The sequence below is a fragment of the Tupaia chinensis genome, unplaced genomic scaffold, assembly GCF_000334495.1.
Source record: "Tupaia chinensis unplaced genomic scaffold, TupChi_1.0 Scaffold144529_1, whole genome shotgun sequence".
In the NCBI taxonomy this organism is placed as follows: domain Eukaryota; kingdom Metazoa; phylum Chordata; class Mammalia; order Scandentia; family Tupaiidae; genus Tupaia; species Tupaia belangeri.
In genome coordinates this window covers 178492-188650 of record NW_006204388.1, presented here as the reverse complement: position 1 = coordinate 188650, position 10159 = coordinate 178492, and the positions used below count along the sequence as shown (strand labels likewise).

Here is a 10159-nt window from a genome sequence, read left to right as displayed (position 1 = left end):
ATTCCTGCTATTTAATTAAACTAAAATGTACGTTGGATAAAAACGTACGCTTAAAAAAGACGAATATGCATAATAACAAGCACTGCAAAGCAGGAGAGTTAAGTCCAAAATATTAATCTTAAATTATATGAAGATGGAGATTATGTTCTTAGTTCTTATTAAAAAAATTACATTGCCATATCAGATTTAAATCCTTAGAAAAATGATTAATAATCAGTTTTAAATTTGCATATTACCTTATATTTTTAAAAACACATTTACTCCTATTATCTTGAGTCTCATAATAGCCAGGGATTATTATCATGCAATCTTTGGAAAGTAGGAAACTAGCTGAGGGTAACTGAGGCAAAGATATTTGCACAAGGTTTGGTTGAATTAATGAATAAAGAAGTCAGTTTAGGAACTCATTCACCTAGCATCTAGTTCTGAATTTGTTTCACTAACGCACCCACAAAGAGTTCCGCCATTAATTCAGTGCTCACGTACTGGTTTTCTAATTTCACAGCAGTTCTAGAGAGTGAGGTGTTGGCAGTCAAAGCACATTCATACTTCAAAAATATTATTGAGGCCATGATGCATGTTATATAAGTGTATACTGTTGTTATATTGATTTTCTCTCACATTAATAGTAATACTATGCAAGTGATGGGGGCAAGTCTCATTAGACTCACTGCATAAATGAGAAAACTGAAAGACACTTAAGGATAAGTAACATTAAAGAATGTATTAGCAGATAAAATAGATGTTTCAATTGTACACTTTCCATGGCTATATGAAAGGTGTCTGCTTTCTTCAAAAGCAATTATATTGCACTAGTCTCTTGGAATTATTTCCACCAAAATGCTAAAACAAATCAAATCAAATTTTCTTAATCTGGGAACCAGCAGTTAGCGTAATGGCTATGTCGCTGGACTCCCATGTAGTCAACTGCGGTTCGCGTCACAGACCCGGTGGCTTAAAACTCAAGCCGGGCGCGTGTGCTTGCGTGCCCAAGATCCCGAGAGGAGAATGGAGGAGAAGGGATTGTGGTGTGGCCATCCCCCCCTGGGGAGTGATTTCTCGCTTTCTGTCTCTCTGTCTGGCGAGCGCACACACCCTATAGCAAAAACCTCTCCAAAAAAAAAAAATTCCTTAACCTGAAATAAAGTGGGGGGTCCTATTCATAAAGGGCCACTCTTATTTCAAACTTGAAATGTTAAAAGACTAGATTTGGTCAGAGCTGTGGCCTGTGGCAGAGAATATACCTTTGATGGTGATGACTGGCAACCTCTAAATCGGCTTAAGCTCTTTGAATGTGTGCTGTAGCAGAAGCACTAAAAATCCATACACGTTTCATTCCTTAATTTCACCTAGTTAAGTAATCTTGTACAAGTTACTGAAACTCTTGGGTTTTTAGATCCCTCATCAGTTAAAATTTAATTCTAACTCCAAAATCTTTCATTCTGATTTGTGCTTTGAAATTAGACCTAGCAGACCCATAATTTGATTAATTTCATTCCTCCCTGATTACTTTAACAGTTCATGCTGGCCTATTAACATGTGAATACCGATAGCATAAAGCTCTTACACATTTAAACGAAGCTATTTCTCTTGCGAAATTTTCATTTGAACTGTTGACTTGTGATTATCTAGTATACTAAGATGAAAAAAACCTCCACTAGCAATCAGGGGGCATAGGTTCTATTCTAGGTTCTGACATGTAAATCTCATGATCTACAGTGCTTTCAGAATTAAAGGGTAAGTATAAAAATAAGCATCCTGCCTACGTCATAAAAACCATTTAAAAATTAAATAAATGATTCTGAAGTTCTGAAATTACAGGAGAAGAATGAACAGCACAAATAACACTAATATATTCCTCCTACTTGAGAAGAATGAACAGCACAAATAACACTAATATAGTCCTACTTTACCTGATGGGGAGATGTGTCGCCAAGAAATGGAAGGCTCTGGTTTCCCAGTGGCCAAGCAAGTAAGGGTGACGTTGGTTCCTTCATTGATGATCATATCATTTGAAATATCATATATCTTCGGAGGAACTGAAATGGCAAGACATGCAATGGTCAGAAAAATATATAAAATTTTGTTGAGCTAAATATGATTAAATCCATGATATCATGCAAAAAAGGTATGGTAATGAAATATATTTAGAGTCTTTGGTCATCACCTAAGATGGATTCTCTAGAAACTCAACACTCAAAGTGTTTTTTGTTTGTTAGTTGTTTTTATTTCTTTTAAGTTTTAGATATTAAATACTTTGGATAGATTGAATATTCAAAAAGCTTGAATACTGAGTGCATTAAATATCTATTGTAAATGATTTGTATTAAGTAAACCAGATTATAATCAGTATGTTTTTCTAGCCATGTATCTTCATCGCAGTGATAGTTTTCTTCATGGTTAAATAGAAGTGGAAATCTTAAAGAAACCTAAAATAGAACCATTATGCCGTCATGCTGATTTAAAAGTCAGGACAAGTACAGAATTTGGAGGTGAGCGTTGAGAATTACAAAGGTACTTTAAGCTTAAATTTCCATCTGCCAAACAGTAGGGATAGACTTATTCAGCACTGGGAGGGAGTTCTTAACATGCATTCTAAGGAACACAAACTATTTTTTTTTTTTAGAAAGATTTTTGCTATAGGTACATGTACTCACTGCAGGGACAGAGAGAGCAGAGAGACAGAAAACAAGAAATCAACCTCCATGGGGGAGGGCCATGCTGCATGCCCTTCTCCATTCTCCTGTCGGGATTTTGGGCATACGCATACACACACACACACACACACACACACACACAGCATGAGTTATAAGCCACCAGGTCTGGGACTTGAACTGCAGTTAGCTACATGGGAGTCCAGCAACATAACTATTACACGTTACACCATAGACTGGTCCCATAAAAACACAAATTCTAAAGACTGGGTTAATAAGAGTTTTCTTGTCAGTGACCACTAGAAAACTCTGGTTGAAGCAGACTCACTTTAGAACTACTCAGAACCTTTTGAACTTTAAATCTGTAAGAATGAAGGAAAAAAGTATTATATTGTGTTTTCTCTGATGTATTCGACTATGGAAGCTTTTATCCCAGAATTTGATCATGAAATACGCGTTGACAAATGTTAGATAGAAAAATCATGATTAAGTTTTATATTCTCTGGAAAATCAAATGATCTCATTTAACCCTCGAATGGCATGAGTATAAATCATGAGTTTTCTACTTGCTATCTGGGTTATCTAGGAAAGTTACTTAATCTTTCACAGTCTCAGTATCTTCATCTGAATGCTGGAGACAATAACAGTACAAATTCTGTAACTGCTGTGGCAATCAAATACATCAATATATGTTAAAGAACTTAGAAAAGTGCCAGGCATCAAGGTTAGATATTATGTGCTATACAACATACATAGCATCTAAATTTAATTTCAGTACGAGCCTTTTTCCATGTTTTAAAATTATTTTCAGAACTTTATCGCTTTGGTAGGGTGTGTGACTGACTTGTCATCAATAAATTTGATTTACTTTATAAAAATTACAACATGTTGATGTAATTAAATCTAAATTAAAAAATCCAAATAAAAATGACTAGACATATTGGTATTTATAAGAAAAATAAAATATTTTTTACTGGAATCCTTTTAACTTCTCCATTTTTAGGATTTCTTCAGGCAAGAGATGTTTCAGTCATTTTCAAAGCCAGTAACTAAAATCCATTGTGAGGATAAACTAAATTACCCATACTTTGAATATTTAATTTGATTTTCTTTTAATGGAGCCAAAATTCTGCTACAAGAAAATCAAAGATGATATGATTATAAATACAAAGAATTGTGCTATATGTAACTGTTGATATGATTGAATAACGGCTTGTTTCTGAATGATATACCGTTATAACTGTTTCTAAATGGCATAGTTTAATTATAATTTAAAACATATCATCATTAAACTCTTCAGTGAGCTCCTCACAGGCAAAAGAAAAAAAATAAAACCCAAACAGAACATATATTTTTAGTTTAAATGAAATAGAAGAGAAATTAAAAACATTAAACTACCCTCAAAGGAGAGCAGAAAAAAAAATTCAAGATATACTGATGAATAGGAGAGTTAATAAAATTAGTTACAATAATAAATGAAAATATGTGGATATTTAGATGTAGGTATAGGTTTAACATAGTAAATTATGAAATACATATGGATGTATACTGGGTTGTCAGAAAAGTCATGATGTATTTTTCTATGCAAAAATGCACATGATTTTTTTCAATGACTCAATATATAAAACATACATACACACACACACGTATGTGCCTACATACCAATGCCCACTATTAAAAAAAAAGGAAAGTTATATAGTTATAGTCTCTTTTATATAGAAGATAGTACGCAGAGCTCGTAGTCTAGTCTGGCTATTTTAGTTATATATTTCAAATAAATTACTGATTAAAGGGTGGACAGAAGTCTGCATATTTAAGAGAAATGACAGGATGCCATAAAATATTCATTCTATCCTCTAAATTACATTTTTTGTCAATTCTTTCTGATCATAAAACAGTTTAATTGCTATTTTACACATATACTTATAGATGAGGTGGTAACGTTATGATAAACTAATATTAAGCACCAGGATTTGACTACATAGTGAAACAATCAAGTCTTAGCAATAAACTAGATTTGACAATTAACTACAGGAAATTGTGGGGTAAAAAAAGAATGGTGAGTTCCAGGTGTGGTGTGTCATCTCAGTGATTGTGATTGCCTCACAGGGCCTCATAATTCAGGATATGCTCCAGGGAAGAAACATCTGGAAAGAGGATGTTAGTAAGAGAAGCTCCCTCTGGCAAGGCTTTTCTCCCCAGAATGCATCACCTGTTGCCAGCAGATGTTGTGTGTGTTAAGGGAGCCAATGAAATCCTTCATGTGTACCATGGCTTGTGGACGCAAAAAACAGGTGTTGTTTTGCTGCATATTTAAAGCCATTGCATCTTTTTTTTAATTTTTATTTTATATTTTCTTTCTTTTTTTTTTTACATGTTTTAATGCATTCAATCACATTATTTAGCATACAAGGTGATCATTTCAAAATGTTCACATATTGAAAAAGCCATTGCATCTTAAGTTCAAAACATTCAACTTTTACTGAGTGTTATGGAGAGAATAACTCTGGACTCAAAGGACATGCATAAATTTCCAGAAATAATCCTTGCCCTCAAGAAACTTAAGAAAAAAGTAGATAGGTAACCTAAATAAGAAGATCCAAATAGTCTACATTTTCCTTTTCTATTTTATGTGAATAACACATGTCCAATAGCTACACCTTCTGGGTTCATGTAAGCAGTTTTGTGTTGGTTTCTTTTTATAGCTAATCAAGTTTATGCACAAAGTTATTTGGTGCAGTCTTATTTATAATAGAAAATGGTTAAAAATCTCAATCTAGGACAACAGATATGGAGGTATAGAGAATTGGTCAAGTGAAGGATGAACATGATTTTTACCAGAATAAAGTACTGTCTTGGGAAAAGGTTTGGGATGTTCCCAGGGAGCATCAGCTAAGGGGAAATGAGAAAGAAGAGATGCTTTGACCCTGGATGCAGGTACAGGAAAGAATGGTATCTCAGGCTTATGAAGACCTTTGTTTCTGGTATATAAATGATGCATGAAGCATGAGAAGAATTTTCAAACTTTCTTAATGTTTGTTATGTCTTGAAATATGTCCAGCATCTGAAGCACTTGCATAGAAAAAACAGAAAATGAGAGACTAATTTATTATTCTGGATGTATGTTTCTTTGCTGTGTACCTTATTTCGAACTCTCTCAAATCTTTTTCTAAATACTTAAAGACGATGTATATAAAATTGGTAGATATGTTCAATAAATTCAACAGTTTTAAGCTATTAAATAATTAGAGATTTTAAGAAGTATTTTGGGTTGCCACGCACAGTATTTGAGCATTAATGACATAGAGCAATCAATGCTATCTACCTAAATGTAAACTTGTTTAATATATAAAAAATTATTCTTTTTTTAAAGATAATTATTTTTTATTTAACTTTTATCTATCTATTTATTCAAATTTGACCAGAGAGGGACAGAGGAAAAAAGAGAGGAAAAGTGAGAGAGCAAGCTGCAGGTCTGGGACTCAAATCATGGTTAGCCATGTGGGAGTCCAGTGCCCTTCTAACATCATCACTGGCATCATCATGACAACATAAATGAGAACAAAGAAAGGTAGAGGCTCTAGATTTCATACTAAATTATAGATATCTCTTTCCTAGTGAGACTAATTGGGGATATATAAGATTTTATAAGTGTGTTCATAATTCATAGCTAAGCATCATCAGAGAAACCGCAGAACTTTGGAATCCTTCTAAGCAACAGAGATTGGGAGTGAATTTAGAAGTTAAATTCGGATGAAATGTTTTTAAAAACCCCAATATATATTTAAAAGAATCACTCTTAGACTCTCCAATTCATAACCTGCTTTGCCTTTCATTATTCCCTAGCCTCAAATTTAGCTACTAAACCCTCATTCTTCAACTCTTATTAATTGGTTCCACAGTGAGGAGTTGATGCATATTTAGATACATCAATAGATTTAGATTCTCTAAAAATAATTTCAATCTCTTCTTTGTTTTCACTTCCACCAAAAAATCAGGCAATCTAAACTGCCACAATCTCCTTTCCTCTATCTGTAGCAGCATCAGTAAAGAAAACTTGAGAACACTTACCCAAAGATACTGGTGATTTTCACCCACCTAGCCACTTGTGATTATTCCTCATCATTTTTATGACAATGAGCAACTGAGTCTGTGAGTAGCTGCATGTTTTTTCCTCTTTTAATATGTACGTGTTTACTCATCTATAGGAATAAGTATTTTGTTTCTTTAATGAGCAGTCTTCACAGATTTAACTTTAATTTATTCCAATAATTCATCATGTTGTCTGGAGCACAATCATTAATCATTTGAGAAGCCAATGTAAGGGTGGGACTATTCTATATATCATACGAATCATATAAGCACAGTCTTATTTTATTGAAAGTCTATGTAGATGATTTTTAGAAATAATAAATTTAACAGTCTGCTCCTACACTAAGTTGCATGCCTGTGAGGTTGAGTCACACATGATAATAAAAACCCTTTCAGGATGTATTTGGCAGTTAACTGTAAATACAAGACATGGGCTATTTGGATCTGGGCAGTTGTACTGTCTCACTAGAATCAATTAAATGCCCCATTGAGCTCTTAAGCTGTAAGAGTCCATGAAAGACCACAGCACATACAAATCCTTTTGGGAACTTTCTTTAGGCTTCCAGAGTCTAAAGATGGATGGAGTATTTATTAATCTAGACCACAAACACTCAGAGATTATAGAAGAGCATCAATTCAGCATTTATTTGTCCACAATATTCCAAGCACAGAACCACCTGCTTCCTCAGTTCGGGTGTAAAATCAAAACAGTGTTTTATCAGCCAAAGCACTGAGTGTCCTCCCAGGCATTCTCTGAAGTTACAGGCTCATTACTAAAACCTTCAGAGGTTTTAATGTATCTATGTGAATCATGTACATAATCACTAGATCTGATCTCCAAACATGTCCACTAGGACAAACAAGAAATAAAAATAGAAATGACTCCATCTCTTTATTGTCCTGCTCAACTCACCTCTCCCCACTGTGACCTCTCCTACCCCAAAATCTTACCACAAAAAACTATCAATGAAGTGTAAATTTCTGAGTGAATGCTTAAAGATCAAAATTTGATCTCAAACTACTGTCACTGATGATTTTATCACCTTAAAGTAAGGTAGATTTTTCTGTATGTGCTGTGGGCTGAATGTTAGTGTCCTCTCTCCGCAAATCCGTGTGTTGAAATCCTGACTCCTAAGCTGATCATACTGAGAAGTGATTAGATCATGAGTGTGATTAGTGGCTTTATAATAAGATACCAATGAGCTAGCTAACTCCTTCCAACTCGTGATGATTCAGTGAGAACTCAACGTCAATGAGAAAACTGGCTGTAACCAGCATGGGATCTGCTAGCACCTTGACCTTGGACTTATGAGCTTCCTGAACTGTGAGAAATTATTTCCTATTGTTTATAAATCATCAAGTCCATAATGTCTTATTATTGCAGCCTGAATGGACCAAGACAGTCTGTATCTTGTGAAGTAATCATTCGTACCCATAACTCTCTATCCCTTTCCAACCTTCTTGTAGTTTCTTTGTTATAGTATTCACAATCTGTCCTTGTCATTGGCATTTATTTCTGTACTTTTTTATTATCTGCCTTCTCATCATAGAACATAAATAGAGGTCTCGTAAAGGAATCTTTGTTTTATTCAGCAGCATATCACCAGAAAAGCACCTAGCACGTATGGAATATATATATTTTTAATTCGCTTATTGTTTTTTCATGTACTAGCACTTCGACTTCTCAGTGAAGATTTCTCATAAAATTTTGAACTATTTCAAAGATGCCATAACATAAGGACTAATGATGAAAATGTAATTATAGTTCCAATGGTTCTGTGTGATTTTTTTAATAGACTCCCGAGTTTGGAAATTAAATATTCCTTTTAATTTATTTAAAAACACACTATTTTCCCATCCCATTGCTTGCTATAGTTTTTTCCATGCAAACCCAGAGAAATAATTGGGCAATAATCATATAAATTTCTTTTCAACCGAATGGACTGTCACACCTTAAGCAGTAGTATGCATGTTAGTTAGAATATTTTTTTTTATGTCAGAGACTATGTAAATTTAGAGTCAAAGGATTTGACTGTAATGGTATGTGCATATTATTTCTACCAGTTTTTTTTTTTTTCCCCCTCCACAGACTTGGAGTCTGGGTTAGTTCGAATAAACTATATTTCTGAAGCTTTTCCAAACTGCTTGAGTCAACAAGCTAGACATAACTATAAATCTTGGGCGAACTGGCTTTTTTTTTGCACTCCCATATCTGGTAATGGCTGGCAATATCAAAAGCACATTCTTCCTTTCAATGTGCTGGCACTTCCCTTTTCAGACTTGGCCAGGTCCCAGAAAGTGAAAGCAGATCTACGTTACATAACAAACCTCCTGGAAAAGGTGCTGCTCTCAAATCAAGAGAAGAAATTCATTCTTTTTTTTTTTTTTTAATAGGTTTGCTTGTGGGTACTTGATGGTTTCGTGGCCTGCATCTGCCCAATCAGTAACACTGTTTTGTCTGCTGACAGACTATTACTGACTTTTTATGGTTTATTACATTTTAGAGATTTCTATGGCTCCCCTCATCACATCACTCTGAGATAGCGATAAGAGGAAAAAATACCCAAGCAAGAGTTGTAAATGCAAACTGGCCAGATTTGTGAATTACCTACTGATGAAACATGTCAGAACAATGTAGGGTCAAGGAACATGATTGAGAAAATGTATAAACTTTGAATTGTGTAGCTTACCTTAGTGTTTTTTCTCATTTAGAAAACCTATGCATATGTTTTTCTTAATCTATTTTGTCCTTCAGGGGGTCAACTATAAAAAAAAAATGACCAAATGGGCAATGACCTAATTTTAATGCATCCATGCCTTTATTTGTTCAAGGGACATTTATCGGGCACAAATTTTATCAGGAAAATTAATCTTAAGGAGTCTATGTCTAAAGAGTTAGAAAGTGGCGTTGTGGATAAACTGCTGGATTCCCATATGGCTGACTGTGGTTGTAGTCCCGGACTTAGTGACTTGAAAATCACACTAGGCGCATGCACATATGTGTTCAAAATTCTGAAAGGAGAATGGTGAAAAAGAGGTTGTGGCATGGCCGTTCCTCCCTCCCCACCCCCCACACACCATCACCACCCCAGGGGTGATTTCTCACTTTCCCTCTCACTGTCTTTCTCTGTCTCTCTCCAGCAAGCACACACAACCTATGGCAAAAACCTTTTAAAAAAAGTTAGGAAGACATAACATTACTAATTATAATACAGAGTTCTAAATCCTACCAAGAGATACCCCCAGAGGTTTGGAGAACACAGAGTTATAAATTTAACTCTTCCTATAAAGTCAGAGCTAGGGGATACCAGCACTAAGTAAAGCTTTTTGAAACAGACAAAATTTGAGCAGGATTGTTGAGCAGGTTTTTTTTTTTTTTTTTTTTTGGGGGTTTTTGGTGTAGGGCCACTGTG

At 34.6% G+C, this 10159-nt stretch overlaps 1 protein-coding gene across 1 annotated transcript in view; it reads right to left on the bottom strand.

The window, feature by feature from the left end:
* NEGR1 (neuronal growth regulator 1) overlaps positions 1 to 10159 on the bottom strand; it is a gene marked incomplete at its 5' end in the record, with an annotated part of 564097 nt that overhangs the window by 382125 nt on the left and 171813 nt on the right. Inside the window, one exon of the mRNA XM_006167158.2 lies at positions 1914 to 2039. Coding sequence (XP_006167220.1) covers positions 1914 to 2039 — 126 coding nt within the window. The remainder of the gene's footprint in view (positions 1 to 1913; positions 2040 to 10159) is intronic.